Source organism: Lagenorhynchus albirostris, chromosome 1, assembly GCF_949774975.1.
Source record: "Lagenorhynchus albirostris chromosome 1, mLagAlb1.1, whole genome shotgun sequence".
NCBI lineage: Eukaryota > Metazoa > Chordata > Mammalia > Artiodactyla > Delphinidae > Lagenorhynchus > Lagenorhynchus albirostris.
This window is the reverse complement of record NC_083095.1, coordinates 189,521,681-189,540,483: the sequence shown is the minus strand read 5'-3', so window position 1 is coordinate 189,540,483 and position 18,803 is coordinate 189,521,681. Positions and strand designations below refer to the sequence as shown.

At 42.9% G+C, this 18,803-nt stretch overlaps 1 protein-coding gene across 1 annotated transcript in view; it reads left to right on the top strand.

The window, feature by feature from the left end:
* The first annotated feature begins 5,054 nt into the window (after nt 1-5,054).
* The window catches only part of ZEB1 (zinc finger E-box binding homeobox 1), a 191,014-nt gene continuing 177,265 nt past the window's right edge, over nt 5,055-18,803 (top strand). Inside the window, exon 1 of the mRNA XM_060162798.1 lies at nt 5,055-5,118. Within this exon, the coding sequence (XP_060018781.1) occupies nt 5,061-5,118 (58 nt within the window). The 5' untranslated portion in view covers nt 5,055-5,060. The remainder of the gene's footprint in view (nt 5,119-18,803) is intronic.

Here is an 18,803-nt window from a genome sequence, read left to right as displayed (position 1 = left end):
ACTCACAGCAGGAGGAAACCATTACCCTCTCTAGGCCTGAAAGGACAAAGGGAAGGCACGGTTTCTGGAACTTGCCAAGACCTGTAGCCATGGGACAGGACTGTCTGACCCGAGCCACGGCCTTAGGTAGAGGAGCCAGGCGCCTGCCAAAAGCCACAGACAGGCAGGAGGGAGTGTGGGGGAAGGTGAAATTAATATCCTGACCTCTCTCTCTTTCCTTCCTCTGATCATCTGCCAATGCCTCCAAATGGGCTCAAATCAAATAGAAACCAAAGGACAAAGGAGCCTGGGTGATGTGGTCCACAGGAATCAGCCTTTCAGAGCACAGAAAGGCAGAGACTGGACTTTGAGGGACAGAGGATATAACCAGCATAATATGGAAAAGTACTGATATTTCACAGGGTGGGGATGGTTCAAAAGGCCTTGAACAAAAAGAAAAAGGGAATCAATCCAAACAGATCTGGGCAAGACCTGGGACGAAGAAAGATGGAGGAAGAGAATGATTAAAATGTGAAAGAGCAGAGCGCGGCCCAGGTGTGCTCTACTAATGTAAGTGGGATAAAGAGAGTGAGCAAAGAAAAATGGAGGCGTAAGACGAAAGAACTTCTGAAGGGCCTGACCAGGGGCCTTAAAGTTGTGGCTATGTCTGAACACAGTGTGTTTCTCATTGCCAACTTTTCCACGTGAGTTTAACACAGTGGTGGGACATCTAAAACCTGTTACTGACTGTAAATATTTTTAACATGTATACTCAAAGGATTGAATAGTGGCAGTGATTATGACTGAAGGTCTGTGGAATACAGAAGGCTAGGACTGTAGGTCAAAGAAATAGCAATACTCTGCGGCAGAACCAGTCGTCCGCTAAAAATAAGCCAAGATGCCAGAGAAAAGAAATGCATTGAGACAAAGGGGAAAAAACAGCAAAACAATATAAGAAACCTGATATCAGACCCCTGATACCACGGTAGATTCTTAAAATTCCCTCAAATCCAAAATATGCATGTTGCTTTCTCTAGTACAAATTACCTACCTATAGTTGTTAAGTATAAGAAAAAACATGCCACTCATGTTCACAAGTGATTTCAATAACAGAAACTAATCTATCTTCTGTAGAGGCAGCCTTTGAATGCAATCGTTTTAATCACTATGACTTTACGGAAAAGATCAGCTTTACTTTTTGGATGTTCATTAACAGCCTTCAAACATCTCTCTCTCTCTACGTTTATTTATATTTAACATCTCTCTATGTTAGACATGTTCCCAAAAAACTGTCCCCCAGATTAGAAGCTCCATGGGTTAACATTTCACGGACTTATATTAAAAATAGGAGCCTTATTCCCCAGAGAGGGAAAAACAGTTTTGTGATGCAATATATAATAAAATCACAGGGAGGTTTGGGGAAAACACCTGTCCCTATTATTACCTCCCGGGAGGCTTCATTAGAAAAGCATGTGTGGGTCCTCAGGACAACTGTTGGTTCTGTGCCACCCCGTAGCCTTGTTTCCTTCCTGATCTGGTGACACAGAATTTGGTGAACTGCCCTCTTGCAACGCATGGTGACCCATGTACACCCAGAGTCACTACTGAGCACGGACTGCGGGGCCGCTCTCCAGGGGCTTCTCCATGCTGTCCTTTGATGGACAACATGTCTCAAGACTTTAAGATTAAAGCCTGACAAGTTAGCGAAGTCAACTTATTTCATGAAATACATATATTAACTTGCCGTGAAAATAACCGATTTCTTACTTTAACAAAGATTATAGAATCACATTATGTTCTACTTCTCAAATGTGTTCAGGAAGTGAGGTACACGGAAATCATATGCTCCACGTGGAACACTGTGCAGTATGTACATTTTAAACTTAAAATAATTTTATGTCAAATTTTATCCTAGCTTATACATGAATCTTACATGAAACGCAAACAGCAGGTGCAAGGGGTTTATGAAAAATTTATAGAAAAAACTCAATATTGAAAATGTTCTACCCATTTACATTTTCCCTGTGAATTTAGAAAAGATTACAGGAATTCAGTTTTAGCAGTCTACCTCTCCTTCAACATGTGCAATCCCAGCACTCCCTGGAAGCAGTGTTACCACTTCAGTGACATTAGAGCTAGGAGCACATATTGAATACATATTGTACAATGACACTACGATTACTAAAAACCAACAACGATACAGGACACATGCTAAACTCTAGTATCCCCACCATGTTTGAATAAAGTAAGCCTAATTTTTTTTAATTGAGGTATAATTGACTAAATAAACCTAAAGTTTAACACATTTATTTAGAAATTCCTTTTCTAAAGTTATTCTCAAGATTTTTTCCAATTCTTTAGTTACATTTAAGAGAGAAAGCAACCATCACATACGCATCAGGTTTAAAGCAGCAATCTATCTTGAGATTTACTTTTGCCTGCTTTCTTTCCAGTCTAGCGTTCAATAATTTTGGGAACATTACAGTAAATAAAGCGCATTAACCACATATTAAATTTATAATCTATATCTAATTACTGTAGGATTTTACAAAATTGAAATTCTGTATTAGACAATTTGGAATATCAATATTTCCTGTGCATATTTAAAAACCAGAAGTGATCGGGATTAATCATTTGGGAGAAATGATTATGGAGAATCTAAAATCAAGAGCAATTAGCCTCAAAATAAGGCAGAATATAAACGACAGAAAATGGCTTTCACATTCATGATTTCAACTGCTCCTAAGAACTAATGTGATGAAGGCAGATAAACAACCCTTATGTTAGAGCCAAGAAGAGATTCAGAAAAAGTCAACGATACTCACTTTTAAAAGAAATATTTACCTACCAAGCATCTGCTCTGTGACTAGGTACTCTGCTAAGTGCTAAGGGCACAGAAATGAACAAGCAAAAACAAAACGCAAAAAAGGTACCTGTCCGCAAGAAGTTGAATAGTCTGGCCCAAACTAACTAAACCAGTAACCACTAAAGTAAGGAAGATGACTTCCACTTGGCTTATCGCTTGACTTGGTCTCTCTGACTTCAAGGTAAGGATGAACAACGAAGAAAGCCTAGTCGGGGGGTCAGGACAGGCACCTCAGAAAGACGTTGGACACTTTCTAAGTTTAAAAGTACGTGAAACGTGCACTAGACTTAGAAAGTTTTGTTTTGTTCTGTTTTTTCCTTTCGGACTGGAAATTAGGGTAGCTGTAAAAAAGCTGTGCGTGTGTGTGTCTGCCTGTGTGCTGGGGTGGGGGGAGCGGGGAGATGCCAGCAAAGGATAAAGTCTACAAGCTGATGCAGAAGGAAATTGAAGAACATCACACAGCTCTTAAGAGGGTCGGGAAAAAGCACCACTTGAACCAAGCAAAGCACCAACATAGTTCTGGTCCTCACATGTACAAGGTCAATTAACATGGTGCTGAGGAAAGGCAGGGCTGCCTGTACTTAAGATGATCATTAAGACGGATAATTCTAGTTGTGGCCTTGAGGAAGGGAGCAGACATATAGACATAATGTATAGCAAAGGATATTTACAGTCACATTTCACGCACCAATAAATAATGCATTCACTTCTCAAAATGCCACAGCAAACGTGGGAGAGAATTTTCATCTATATTCAGGATTAAACTTTCTAATTTTAAATTACCAGACTTCAGCTGTAAATTTCAGTTGAAAGGTGTGAAGAGATTATTAATGAATCTTCTAAAAGTCTGGAGAGTGTTTAGAAGATTAACATAATAAAAAAAGTCCAGCCATAGGCACGGCAGAAATTATAGGCATGAATTTATTGAGCACCTACTGTGACAGCACTGTGCTAGGTGACTGGGTTGTTTCTCATACTTCGTCACGCTCCGGTCTCCTCAATTTCTCTGTCATCTCTTACCGTGTTCACTTGGAACTGCACGATTCGAAGTGCAGCCCGGCTCATTTATTCCGTAAGGTTGGTCCCAAAGACATTTCCTCATTTGAAGGCGGGGAGGAGGGGAAAGCTAAGTCCCTACCGAGCACTTAAGACCTGACTTTCTTGGTATTTGTGGTGTTATCTACGTGGCCCTTCAGAAGTCCCCGAACTTGTACAAAGAACTCAGAGAAGATCGCAACCGCTCTGCCCCCAAGACCGCCCCCGCCGGCCCTCGTTTCTTGCCGGAAGGTCCTTCGCAGCCACAGCTGCCCGTCTAGGTACTAAATCGCGGCCTGTCGATAACCTCAGCTCTAAGTCTGGAAGCCTCGGATCTGGCCGGCCGGGGGCGGGGGCGGCCGAAGTGACAGCAGGTGAGCGCCCGGCGCGGAGGAGGAAGTGAGACAGGCCGGCGTGGGCATTACTCAGGCCGCGTTACCGCCGAGGTGGCTCGCAAGCGGAACTCCTCGCCCCTCCGTCGCTCCAGCTGGACTTCTATCTCGTTGAAGTCACTTCCCATCCCGGGTCGCGCGGGGGAAAACCGTGCGTCCGAGGAGGGGCAGAGAGGCAGACGTGCAGGGGTCAGGTGGCCTCTCCCCTGGCACCGCGTGTCCCGAACTAGCCCCTCTCCGCTCCCCGGACCTGCCTGCCCCGATCCCGGGGCGTCCCCGGGCGGCCCGGGGTGCGTGAGCCCCCCGTGAGGAGGAGGGAGGACAGGTCGCTCCGGCCACTCCGGGGGCAGCTCCGAGGACACCGGATCCCGGGGAGAATCAGCCAGACCCGATCGTGCCCCTGGCGGCCGCGGCGGGTGTGGCCGGTTCAGAGCCTCCTACTTTACCTTTCTCACTCCGACGGCCAGTCGCCCTTCGGACCACGTCCGCACCGATCCCCATCGCCCCCGCCCCCAACCCGCGACACCTGGGGGAAACTTCTCCCTCGCCCCTCAATGCAAACTCGGCCGCTCCCCCAGCGGCCGCAAACCGTCCTCTCCCTAGCAACAAGGTTCCGGCCGTAGAGCGAGCGGCTCTAGGTGTAAGGAAGGTGATGTCGTAAAGCCGCGAGTGTCGTAAACCAGGTGCGGTGGGGAGGGGGGAGGGGTGGAGGCGGAGGGGCGGGGGGGAAGGGGGAGGGAGGGAGGGGGAGGAGGTGACTCGAGCATTTAGACACAAGCGAGAGGATCATGGCGGATGGCCCCAGGTGTAAGCGCAGAAAGCAGGCGAACCCGCGGCGCAATAACGGTGAGTGGCGGAGCGGACCGGGGAGCGGCGGAGTCAGGGGGAGCCGGGCGGCTGGGGCGCCCCCGGGGGCGAGGGGGGCGAGCCGGGCTGGGGGCGGCCGGGTAGGGACGGGCCAAGTGGAGTGGGAAAGTAGAAAGTAGTGCTCTCTGCCCCCCTCCGGGCCGCCGCCTCGGGAGCCGCGCCGCGGCCGCCCGCTCTCCCTGAACCGTTATGTCTCTTACCTGGTCTCTCCGCCTAGCGGCTCCCGCCGCCCCTGCCGCCTCGCTGGACCGTTAGCCGCCGCCGCCGCCGCATCCCCGGCGCAGGCGGGCGGCCGGGACGCGGCGTCCACTTTTCTGAGCTCCGGGGGAGCGGCTGTTGCTTCTTTCCGCACTTTTCCCCACTCTTGTGCCCCTCGGCGCCCCCCTCCCCTCCTCCTCGGCGCCCTCGGCGTTTCGTCCCCGCGGCGCCGAGGCCCCGGAGCCGAGGAACTAACTTGTGCCCGGCGCTGCCTGTGTAGAGTGGCTTCCGCGCGCCCCAGCCCCGCCGGCGCCGGCGCTCGGGCCCCGCGGCTCGGCCGGGCGGGCGGCGGCGGGAGCGGCGGCCGCGGGCTGCGTGTCGTCCGTGCGCGCGTGTGCGCGGGCGGCGCGGAGCGCGCGGACGGGCTGGGCCGGCGGCGGTAAAGTTGGGACCAGCCGGCGAGGCGCGCTCGGCGCGGGACGGGGCTTCGCGGCGCGGGACGCGGGTGCCTAAGCGCCTTTCCTCGCCCGCGCCCGCGGCCGCCGCCGCGCCCCGAACGCGGTCCGCGTCCCGCGGGGAGCCGGCGGGGGCGCGGGCGGGCGGGGCGGGCGCGGAGCTGCGGCCGCGGGAGCCGCGGGGGCCGGCGGGTTTGCGGAGTTGTTACCTGGTCTCGGGACCGGGAAGCACCGCAGACAGGTCCCCGCCCGGGAGGACGCCTCCTCCGCGCCGGGATGGGGTGCCGAGCGTGCGCCTCCCTTGTGCTCTTTCGGTTTGGGGAAGTTGTTACCTGGGCCGGACGCGCGGGGCGTGAAGCCGGCGAACGGAGCTTGGACGGCGCTCCGGGTCTCGGGTGGAAGGAGGGTGGGGGAGGGGCGGCCGGACCGACGGACGCGGGGCGCCGCTGCCTGCGCTGCGGGCCGCGGTGTTTACTGATGAGTGCCGTTGCGCCGGGGACGCACACCCGCCCTGCCTGGCGTGAGAGTTTAGAAAAATAACAATAATGACGAGAGAGCGAGCGCGAGCCCCGAACATGTGGTGGTGGTTTGCACAGTCGCCTTTTGCAGTTGGGAGAGACGGTGTAAGTTGACTGCATGTCTGCTTATCTCGGGCGCCGCTGTGCCCGCCCGCCCGCCCACCGCTCGGCAGCGAACGTCTGCTGGTGGGTATTGTCTGGACAGTTCCTGCGGCGACAGGGCCGAGGCTGGAGCGCGGCCCCCGCCCGCCCGGTACCTGTTTGGAGAATAATGGGCGGCAACGGCCCTGCCGCCGGCTGAGGCCGAGTCTATATAAGGAATTGCACGGACCTAGCGGACCGAGGGGCTCGTGTGGGTTCCTGCGTTATTTTTAAAACGAGTTTCTGAGAGTCGGGAAATAAAGGCGCCTGAAATGGGATCGCCGTGTCCGCCAGAAAATGAGGAAATGCGGGTTTAAGTCAGAACTACCCGGCGCTCGCCCCACCCCCACGCCTGGGCCCCTTTTCTCCCTCCCCTCTGGGATGCGAAACGCGAGGTTTTGTAACCTTTCCTGGCAATTTCAGATTTTGTGTGGGATTTCCTGTCTCGAAGCAGATACGAAGGTTTTAGGCGGTTTCAAGATGTTTCCTTCCAATCGTAAACGTAATTTTAATATATTCGAGTCGACATTAGAATCACCGCTTTCATGAACGGTGTTAGTTATCCAAATACACGTTTGTATTTTAAAGACCTGCGTTAGTTATGATCGATAACTAATACTGGGCGTCCTCATTGTGGAGAGATGACTTGTTACGGCCGCAGCGGAGCACAGGCTATTGCAATTTTAATTTCCTGTTCTAGCGTCAAATAGTGTGTGTGCTATATCGAGCTGTTGCTGCTGTGGCTTTATGAAAGGTAAGTTGGTTTGGAAAGGGCTGTTCGCGTTTTACCTTATTTAAAATGTTCGTCGCCAGAGAAAGGGGCTTTTCTTGTTGCTGACGACATGTGTGTGACATGTGAGTCTGAACCACCCAGCGTCTGTGCAGCTGCTGTAAACATGTTTACCTGAGCAGGAAAGGATGGATTTTCCTCCTAAAGATCCTGTGATACGAATATTACACCCATAAGGCATATCAACAGCTGACTTAGGGGGAAAAAGCGATCCCGAAAGGTACTTGAAATCAGGAGGAAAGAGAGCTGCTGGACGGCTGCAGCAAATGGCAACTTGCGCAGGTAGAAAAAGATGGTGTTTAGTTTTCCCCTGCGCGTGTCAGCTCCTCCAGTCTGCTGCTTTCATTCTCAAGGGAGCGATTTATTTACCGCGCTTGCTGTCAGTGTTTTTCCTTTGTGTTTACTATTAGAGAAACAGATTTGGGGCTGTTCAGCACAAAATGTCTCGTCTGCAGTGTGCATCACTCTCAGAAAACAAAAGGTGTTTCAGATAGCACTGTGCTACTACAGGTATCTTCCATTTTCATCAGTGTTGACTCTGTCCTTGTATTTCTTTTTGTTCTCAGATGCATTTCATCCATTGCTGATTATTACAGCCACGCTATTTGATTAAGCCTCATGATTTGCAAATTAAAAATGAAGTTGTATGCCATTGTGTTGTGAAACCTCATGATAGGTGCTGGTTAAGATTTCTTAGCAACGCAGTCATATTTAAGTTGCAGTTGTTTATTGGAGAGAATCGCTTGGAAAATGTTAACTCTTAAATCTTTTTAATGAAGGAATAAATGATGTATACAGTGGGAGGTGGTCATAGAGATACTTTATACTGTAATTTATATGTAAATAATTTTTTGTTCATTTTAAAATAAGGCATGCAGATTTTCTGCTAAGCCTTCAGTAAAACATTTTAATTTCCTTTCTGGAATATATCTGCAGAGTAGGATGTTAATGGGAGCATCAAGTAATGTAACTTGACAGGGGTAAAACAGTTGAGCAAGGTTTGGCCAAAGCCTGAAACCTTATGTAGTAACTCTATGGTGATGATGTTAGTGGCTTAAATTGATTTTTTTTTTTTTACCGTTTATAATGTAATGCTTTGTTTGCTGTATTTTAAAAATCTGCCTTCTCATTTTCCACTTCTACTCTTTGTGGTTATTTATTTATTTATCTATTTGAGAAATGTACTCTAGCTGCTAATGACCATATACTGATTAATTCACTCTAGATGGACTGGCAGGTACATATCTTCTGTCATTTGCATTTCTACTTGCTGTCTTTGGAAACCACCAGTAGAGGATGCTAACAAAAATTATTATTGGTGTAGTATACCATAAATCTGTCTATCTCCTGTTGATTTGGGACCTCTGCTTTGATAGGGACCTTCAGTATAATTCCGGGTCTTACCCTTATTTAAAACTAGCCCTGGGTAAATTAGGCAAAAGCATTTTCTAGTCTGCTAGGACTGGAAAGAAGTAGGATTGTTTTAGCTTGAACAGTTGTATAAATTTGGTCTTTTTAAATCTTGCAGCTGAGATTGCTGTCAATTTAGTCTTGCTGTAGACCAGTTGTATTACTGCTGTTTTAAAGAAAGTTTTATGTTGTTAGGTTTAGAGAAGAATATGTAATGATCGGTCCGTATTTGTTTTGCATTCTTACTATATTTTTTAATCTCCTTTTTCATTCATGGTAAGATCCCTGGAAATATATATTTTTAGACATTAAAAAATGTAAATGGTTGGATATGGTAAGAAAATTTGAAATTAATTGGTGATACTGTGTAATTATTTTTTCATAACTTAGATAGACTTAAAACTATACATGGGTTGGCAGACAACTACTGAAGAAGGTATTTAACAGCGGTCACTCAGATGTTAGCGATTTTTATCTTTTCCTTCCGCTTCTAATTAAGATTCAGAATCAGGTAGTGTATAAATTTTAAATTTACCAATTATAAATTAAGGAATGTAAATTTGTTTTGAAGTTTTAAATGCATTTAAGAGTCTCTGTAGTTTACTAATTATTGTGTGCTTGTTTTCAAAGAATTCTTTTCAACAAATATAAATTGGTATTGTAACATATTCCATGAGATTTAATGTATTTAGTTATGTCTTTTTGGCCTGTGTCTATATAATTATGTTAATGTTCCTGTAAACTTTTAGAAGCCTTTCATTAGGTCAAATGTTAGAAGTATTTACTTCCCTAATGTTTTTTAGGTATTTTTACCTAAATATTTTTTTAATGGTATTTCTGTAAATGCACCAACACCAGTACCATAATGCAACAGTAATACTCTTTATCTTGAAATAAGTAGGAATTATGTGAATTATCAGGTAAGCCTGTGTGAATTTCTCATTTTAGGGTGTCATAGTTCTTCGAGAGAGAGAGAGTGTGTGTGTTTGTGTGTGTGTGTGTGTGTAAATATAGTTTTACATTTCCTGACACAGTTCTTGAGTGTGGTGTTCTAATTTCTAGAGTTCAGTAGTGAATAAGTTTGGTTACTATCAACTTATTTTTTTTATGAACTGAGGAACTTTACCACAGAGCCATGACATATACAGTTGTTGCATGGAGCAAAACTTAAACTATCTTATAAATTGAAAGTACCAATCACTTGTTAAAATGATCCTAGTATAAAAGCATATGAAATATTTGGTTAGTACTTTTTTTTCTTTCTTATATCCAGTGTTTTTGAAATGCCATACCCTATGTTTGCAATTTCAGTAACTTTGAAACCTGTGGTGAGAAAGTTATATCAAGTTGGGAATGATACATTTAAAATAACAACTTGTTTCTCATAGTTGTGTTTTTTTTCCCTCCTTTTTTGCTTTCCCCTGTATAAATCACTACTAAGCATGTGATTAGAGCCAGATGTAAACACAGATGTAATATCGTGGAATTATATCATTAGCTACTCTTAACTACCTGTAGTGAATTGCAATGGAGGAGAAGAAAAGTCATGCAGATGTCAGAAGAAGATACACATTGGTGTGCGAAAGTGCAATGAGAGGTTAGAGGACTTGGTGAAATGGTAGAAATAGTATTTAGGACTGAAAAAGGTTTCTTAATCCTTGCAGTATGATCACTAATTTAATGGGGAAATGTATGTTCATCTCTAATAGAGCTATAAGCTAAATAAAACAAAAGTTCATTGTTGAAAGAGAAGTAAAATATTTTAAGTTAGAAAGATACCCTGATTAGGAAATATAATAAAATGTATTTTTAAATACTTTTTAAAAGGCTGTATGTTGTGCCTATAACTAGCTAAATGATCATTAAACTAGTTATATTAAAAGTAGAAAATAAATGGATATACACATAGTAGGAAAAGTTCTGTAGCAACCCTGGTTAAAATTAAATGTGATCTGTTATACAAGCATTGCTATAGGAAATCATCTTTCCTTTGGATGGGACAGTGGCTTTTTTCCTAAGTTTTTCCAACTTTATTGAGATGTAATAGGCGTACAACATTGTGTAAGTTTAAGGTGTACAGTGTGACGATTTGATACATGTGTATATTGCACATGTTTGCCACGATAAGGTTAGTTAACACACCCTTCACCTCACGTAATTACACTCTGTTGTCGCCATGGTGAGAACATTAAAACTACTCTCATAGCAGCGTTCACGTACAGCATACAGTTCTGTTAACTAGTGTCCTCGTGCTGTGCATCAGTTCCCCGGAGTTTATTCGTGTTATAATTGAAAGTTTGTACCCTTTGACAGACATCTCTATGGGACAGCGTTTGAAGAATTGTATCTGCAAAGGAAGCATTCTTAGGACGTGGATTTTACCAAATACAGTTTTTCAGTATGCTGTGCACGTGATGGGATGGGTTATACTGCTTGTTAACCTGAAACGGAGTTTCTTGGAAGTACGGCAACATACTTCAATAGCGCGGTGCTCTCTAATGAGTAAAGTTTGACTGTGGATTGTGTTCAGAGAAAAAAATTTAATTTTTACAACTCACTTCATTAATTTTGTTAAAACGTATTTTGGAGTATATCATTTAGGTGTAGATAAATCCAAAGATTCCAGAAGGAACAGCCAAAAAAGCGGAATTCAAGTCCAAGCTATGAAACGTTTTATTAGATTCTTATTTTTCATTCTCTAAGAAGTTGTTTTCCTCTCGTTTATTTCGTCAGACGTTTCCTTGTTATTTAATACAGGTGCTCTGCAGACATAGGGAATGCAGTTAATTGTCCATGTACACATACATTTTTCTCCTACAGTCAACTCTGTGTATTCCTGGGACTTGATGTGCAGGGTTCGGGGTCTGCACTGTAGCTGTTGGTGGAAGACCTCATAGCAGGGCAGCCTGGAGGACCTTCATCCTCGCTTTTGCTGCAACAACTGCATCTGTGCTGGAATTATTAGGAACAGATGTTTCGTGACCTCTTAATTCCCCCTCCCCTTCCCCCTCCCCCTCCCCATCCATATTTAAACTTCAGTGTGAATGAAGATAAATATGGGAATGATGTCAGTTTCTCATGTTTATTATTGTATTCTAAAAATATTGCAAGACATCTCTTTTCTCTTTTAAAATGTTCCAGTTTCAAGATTTTAGGTATATTCTAATTCCAGCTTTTTTGAGATATTTTAAATATTGTGATATCAATTTTCTTTTTATAAAATGTGACACCACTAATTTTTAGATACCTCAGTTACTATTCATGGTCACCAAGCCACAATAGTCTAATTTCCCTTATTTTTAATGTCTTTATATCCATTTAATCCACAGATCTAATTGAATGCTTGGTTTTTTATTAAATGCTCAGGGGGACCAGTTTGTTGATTAAAAAATTCATCATTCTCTTGGAATCTTACATTTTTAATATGGAAGGGACTTTTAGGGAATCATCATTTTTAATCTGAAAATTGATACAGGTAAGCTGAAATTCAGGGCCTTCAAGTAGAAACTCCATACGAGACTATAACGTGTGTTTTGAGAAGGGGCAGTGGTGACGCGTGGAATAGTGGGTAGTAAAATCCTTAACGGAATAGAGTGTCTGAACCCGGGCTCGAGTTAACGTCACTCTGACTTAGGTACTTGCCAAGGCTCTCTGAACATCACTGTATCTCTGATGTTTTCTCCTTTCTACCCTAAAAAACTAAGTTGCTATTCATTCCTATTGCTGCATCACATTTCTAAATCTCTTTTGATACTCTTATTTTTTTTTGATTGCGGGGGAGGGAATAGTTGGAGCAGAGAGAAAATAATTTCATATGAATAAAAATTAAGAAAATAAAAATTAAAAAAAAAGAAAATAAAAATTGTGGAGCTGGAGGGATTCGGGACAATCATCCAAATCCATTTTTTTCAGATAAGCAAACAGGTTCAAAGAGGTAAAAGGACTTTGCCAAGTTCCTGTTACTAGTTTGCTTGGACCAGGTTACAGCTTCTCAGGCCGGTAGCTCGGTGTTCCTTTATTAGACCGTTTTATCTATGATGATAACAATGAAGAAGTAGAAGCTGCGAATTTTCCAATTTGTCAAAGTAAAAACCAAATGCATTGTGTAGAATACTCAGTCATCTCATAAAAATGGATTTCTAATCTATTCCCATAAATCCATCAAATTTCACAGTTAATGTGCCAATACCACTTAAAACATTTCGGGTGCAGAGAGTAGGTTTGGTCTGCTTAGAGGCGTATGCTCCCATTATTTGGATTGTAACTTTCCCTCTTCATTCCCTACCTCAACTCCCATTCACCCTGTCCCACCCTGTCCTTCCCAACCCTCACTTCCACCCAATCTAGGGTGTTTTATATACGTCCTTGGCTATGTCTCTTTCCTTGTAAAATTATCTAGTTCTTTGTGTGTTTTGCATCTGTATACCTGATATTTTGCTGTATATTTTACTTTCGCCACCCGTGTTGTTCGAGATCTGATCTGTTCATGTTCCTGTAAGTGCATCTAGTTCATTGCTTCCAGCTGTGCAGTATTTCATGGTTTGTGTCAGCACTTGTCAATTACTCATCAGTTCCCCTAATGATGGATGCCTAGGTTGACTCCAACTCTTGGGTACAAATAATTCTGTAAAAAACATCTTTTTGCATGTTGCTAATGGCTGTGGAAGAGTTTCTTAGGGAACATACATCCAGGCACAGTATTGCTGAGTTATAGGTTAGTCACATAGTTAATATCACTGAATTCTGCCAGATTATTTCTAAAACGGCTGCACCACTTTTTACCTTCACCAGTGTTAACATAAAAATTCCTATTTTCTCACATTTTTGTCAGCTTTTGGTATTGTACAACGTCTGCATTTGGCTAGTTTGACAGTTGTTAAATAGAATATTGTAGTTGCTTTAATATGTATTTTCTTGTTTACTAGCGAGGTTGATTATTTCTTCATATCCTTGCTAGCCATCTGAGTTTCCCTTTCCATGTCTGGCTTATTCATACTCTTTGCCCTCCTTTTTGGCTCAGTTTCTACTTGTCGATTTCCTAGAATTCCTTGTGTATTTGAGATAGTAATCCCAATCACCTGTTGACTTTGCCTATGGTATGGAAATCCCTAATTTTAATATATTTACATCTGTCAAATTTTTGACTTTGTGGGTAGTAAGAAGTCCTTCCTAATCCATGAATTGCAAAGATATTGTTTTAGATTTTCTTCTAATAGTTTTGTAGTTTTACCTTTCATATTTAGGTCTCTGGTGAATCTGGAGTTCACTTTTTGAATATAGTGTTTCTTTCTGAAGGGGAGCAAACGTAGTGGTTAAGGGTTTGGGTTGATCCTATAATTTACTAGATGAGTCACCTTGGCCAAGTTACTTAGTCTCCGTATGCTTGAATTCTCCCATATGTAAAATGGGGATGGTAACCTTAGAGTTTATGAAGCACTGCGCTTAGCACAGTTTTAAGCATTCAGTAAATGTTTGTTTAAAGTTTTATTTATATTATTAGATTATGTTTGTTTTAAATGCATCTTGCATCAACTGACACTTAATTCCTTATTCTCTTGTCCACAATTAACTTTAGCTGACATAACTGCCATCTAAAAGGATGTTGTTATAAAATTTATTCATTGCATCTATAACTTTGACCTTAAACATTGCTTAGTTGTTCTGGCCTTAAGAACAAGGCTGTCTGTTAAATCAGTAATAGAATAGTAATATACACTGAGGCTTCATCTTATAGCTATTAGTATATGTCTTTTAGCTTGAGGAAGGCGGCCTTGAACTCTTTTTTAAAGAGCATTATATTGAGAGAGACCTCACCATATTACTTTATGTATAATATTGACCTGAACTTCAAGGGTAATGTCCCAGTATTATTCAATTGCATAAAACAAAGAACCTTGACCTGGGGAGGGTAGATAGGGAGGGTTAGAGGGAGGGGATAAGGGGATATATGTATACGTATAGCTGATTTACTTTGTTTACAGCAGAAACTAACACAACATTGTAAAGCAATTATACTCCAAAAAAGATGAAAAAAAATTGAGTAGCTTAATGAATGTGGCATCCACAACTTTTCGTGGTTTCATTCATTTAGTTTGGAATATATTGAAGAAGACAGTTGTATGTCTTCCTAAAACATAGTATGTTCTTGTGCTTATGGATCAAGGCAATCCTAAGACAAAAGTTAAAACGCTACCGTGTTTTGTGTGTGTGTTAATAAACTTTATTGAGGTATAATTTGCGTTCTACACTGAAGCTTCATCTTATAGCTATTAGTATATGTTTTTTAGCTTGAGGAAGGCTGTATGTATACACTAGTATGCATGTACCATTTTGGTGAGTGTTGACATACCTGTGGCTACCAGTGTAACCACCACCACAGTCAAGATACAGAACGTTTCCTGCTTGTACCTCATCTCAGTCAATCCTCCCTGCCTCTGCCCAAGCAACCACTGATCTGGTTTTGATTCCTGAAGGTGGATTTACTGCTTTAGGGTTTCATATAAACAGAATCATACAGTATGTGCTGTCTGTGTTCTTTTGCTCAGCATAACGTTTTCATCGTGTTGTTGCATGTATCAGTAGTTCATTCTTTCTGTGTTGCTGAGTAGTCTTTCATTGTGTGATGGAATTGGTTTCTCTCTTCATCTACAATGGGCTTCCTACAGGCAGACCTTGGAGTTTGGTTCCAGACCACCACAATAAAATGAATATCACAATAAAGTGCGTCACATGAATTTTTTGGTTTCCCAGTGCATATAAAATGTTTACACTGTCCTGTACTCTGTTAAGTGTGCAATAGCATTGTCTTAAAAAACAGTGTGCATACCTTAATTAAAATACTTAGTTGCTGAAACATGCTAACCATCATCTGATAACAGAAGGTTGCTCCAAACCTTCAATTTGTTAAAAAAAAAACAAAAACAACAAAAACCCGCAGTGTCTGCGAAGTGCGGTAAAGTGAAGTGCCATAAATCGAGGTATGCCTGCATTTGAGTTGGTTCTGGTACTTTGCTGTAGAATAAAGCAGGTATGAGTGTTCACGTCCAATTTTTCTTGTGAATATATGCTTACGTTTCTTTTGGGTAGAATTTGCCGGCTCATGTAGTAAGTGTTCGTTTAACTTTGCAAGAAACTGCCAAACTAGTTTCTAAAGTGCTTGTAGCATTTCACCTTTCACAGTGTATGAAAGTTCTAGTCGCTCCAGTCCTTGCAAATGTTTGTCCACGTTGTAAATTAGGCTATTCCATGGATGAAGAAGATGTGGCACATATATACAATGGAATATTACTCAGCCATAAAAACAAAACGAAATTGAGTTATTTGTAATGAAGTGGATGGACCTAGAGTCTGTCCTACAGAGTGAAGTAAGTCAGAAAGAGAAAAATACCGTATGCTAACACATATATATGGAATCTAAAAGAAAAATGGTACTGATGAACTTAGGGGCAGGACAGGAATAACTACGCAGATGTTAGAGAGTGGACTTAAGGACATGGGGAGGGGAAGGGTAAGCTGGGACGAAGTGAGAGAGTGCCATGGACATATATGCACTATCAAACGTAAAATAGGTAGCTAGTGCGAAGCAGCCGCATAGCACAGGGAGATCAGCTCGGTGCTTTGTGACTGCCTAGAGGGGTGGGATAAGGGAGGGTGGGAGGGAGGTTTAAGAGGGAGGGGATATGGGGATATACATATGCATATAGCAGATTCACTTTGTTATGCAGCAGAAACTAACCATTGTAAAGCAATTATACTCCAATAAAGATGTTAAAAAAATAAATTAGACTATTCCAGTAGGTGTGTAGTAGTATCCTTTTGGTTTTAATTTGGATTTCACTGACAACTAATGATGTTGGAGTATCTTTTGAGGTACTTAACGGCCACTTCTGTATTTTCTTTTCTGAAATATCTGTTCTAATCGTTCATCTACTTTTAATTGGGTTGCTTGTCTTTTTATTATTGAGTTGCAAGAGTTCTTTTTATATTCTGGATCCAAGTTCTTTGTTGTACACAGATATTTAAAATATTTTCTCCCTTTCTGTGGCTTGTACCACATTTGATGAAGTCGAATTTATAATTTTATTCTTTTAGGCTTTGTGCTTTTTGTATTCTAGGAAATCTTTGCCGAGTTGAGGAAGATTTGCTGCTATGTTTTGTTTAAGTTTATAGCTTTAACATTTAGGTCTGTGATCCATTTCAGGTTAATTTTTGTCTCTACCTTGTTTCGATCTTCATCTGCAACCCTGCCTGAGATAGCCTTGAGTAGTTTGCAAGAGACAAAAACTTGATCTTACTCATCGAAATTCAGTATGAGAATTTCTGTTTGAGGTTTTTTAAGAATATTTTTCAGAACCGAAGAACCAACGCTCTTGATTGTAGAGGAACACAAATCCTGCTTTCCTGGTTTTATACATTTTTAAACAGCACGGTTCCATTGTGTCTAGTCAGCGTTTTCAAGTTTTCTGTGTCCTGAACACACTTTGACTTCACGGAGACGTTCAAGGCTAAAGTTTCCGGGAAGGATGCTTGAGAGAGAGTAGCCGGAGTTGAGCTGAGTGTGGATGTTCTCTTGATGGCCTCTTACTCCTGTGTGGTGTCAGTGAGCTTAGCACTTCACTCTTACACTAGCCAGTTACTTCTCCTTCCTCTGGTCTGTCACGCAGGCTGCTGCCAAAATTATCTCTGTGGAGAAAGTCTGATTCAGTCATTACCCCAATTAAGCGCCCCCCCTTGGATCTTTATTAACTTACAGGACAAAACCAAGATCCTTCGCATGAGATCCCAGGCCCTGGTTTGTGGTCCTGCCCTGCTGTTTCTTTCCTCTCTCTGGTGGCCCTTCCGACCTACAGATTTCTGGGTCTTTCTCCGTGTCTTTGGAGGTACTTTTGTTCTCTCTACCTGATACACACTTCTTTCCCCACTACCCCATATGTTTTGGTATGTTGTGAAAGGTGGACAGGAGTTCATCTCAGGTATTTCTTCGTCTGAAATGCTTTCTGTGATCCCTTTTCCATTTGTCAGAAAAAGTTAATTCTCTTCTGTTACACCGGTGGATCCATTTTTTTTTTTTTTTTTTTTTTTTTTTTTTTGCGGTACGCGGGCCTCTCACTGTTGTGGCCTCTCCCGCTGCGGAGCACAGGCTCCGGACGCGCAGGCTCAGCGGCCACGGCTCATGGGCCCAGCCGCTCCGCGGCATGTGGGATCTTCCCGGACCGGGGCACGAACCCATGTCCCCTGCATCGGCAGGCGGACTCTCAACCACTGCGCCACCAGGGAAGCCCGGATCCATCTTTTATACTTGTATTATTGTGCTTTTTCTGCTGTGTTATGGTGTGTTTCTGTGTCATCCTCCCTATCTGACCCTGGTTTCCTTTAGGATGGAGACTGTCTTCCTCACCCTGGCATGCCAGGGGGTAGTCGAGTGGTAGTAATGATGTGGCAGGCACAGCCCTACCGCGTTTACACTGCTGTCCGCGTGCCAGGTGCTTTACATCTGACTAGCTCATTGGATTCTCACAGTGATTCTGTTATGGTTTTTAGACCCTTTTTGTAGGTGAGCAAACAGGCAAAGAGATTAAGTGATTTACCCAAGTTCACACAGCTGATAAGCAGTAGAAGCGGGATTTAAATCCATTTAGAGTCTCTACTCCTGTAGCCAGCGCCCTTTCTTGCCTCTCAGTGAACCGGTACATGGTGGGCATTCAGTGCGTGTTGAATGAAGGTTAACCCTGGGAGAAGAATTTTATTGCCCTGCTCCCCTCTGCCCCAAGGGTAACTTGAAAGACTAGTTAAAAATTTTATATATTTTATAATATTTAAAAGTGTATACATTTGAGTTGGTTAATATTATTTTTACTCAATTGAGAGCTTTTTTCAGTTCATTCTTCTTGGACTGGTGATTTTTTATTTAAGTTAAAATCTTGCTTCCTGTAAGTTTTTTCCCATAAAAGGTAACTTATACACCAAATAAGGCTGCTTTCCTTTTACCGAGGCGTAAATGCTTGATCTTGTTGATTTTTAGCTACATACTTTACCCCTTATATTGTTTAAGGAAAGAAGTGTTTAGTTACTTTGAAGTTGATTACAGATATATTTATTTACTTATTATCTTTTTCGTGTCCTAAAATGTTTATATGTCACTGGACTAACTCC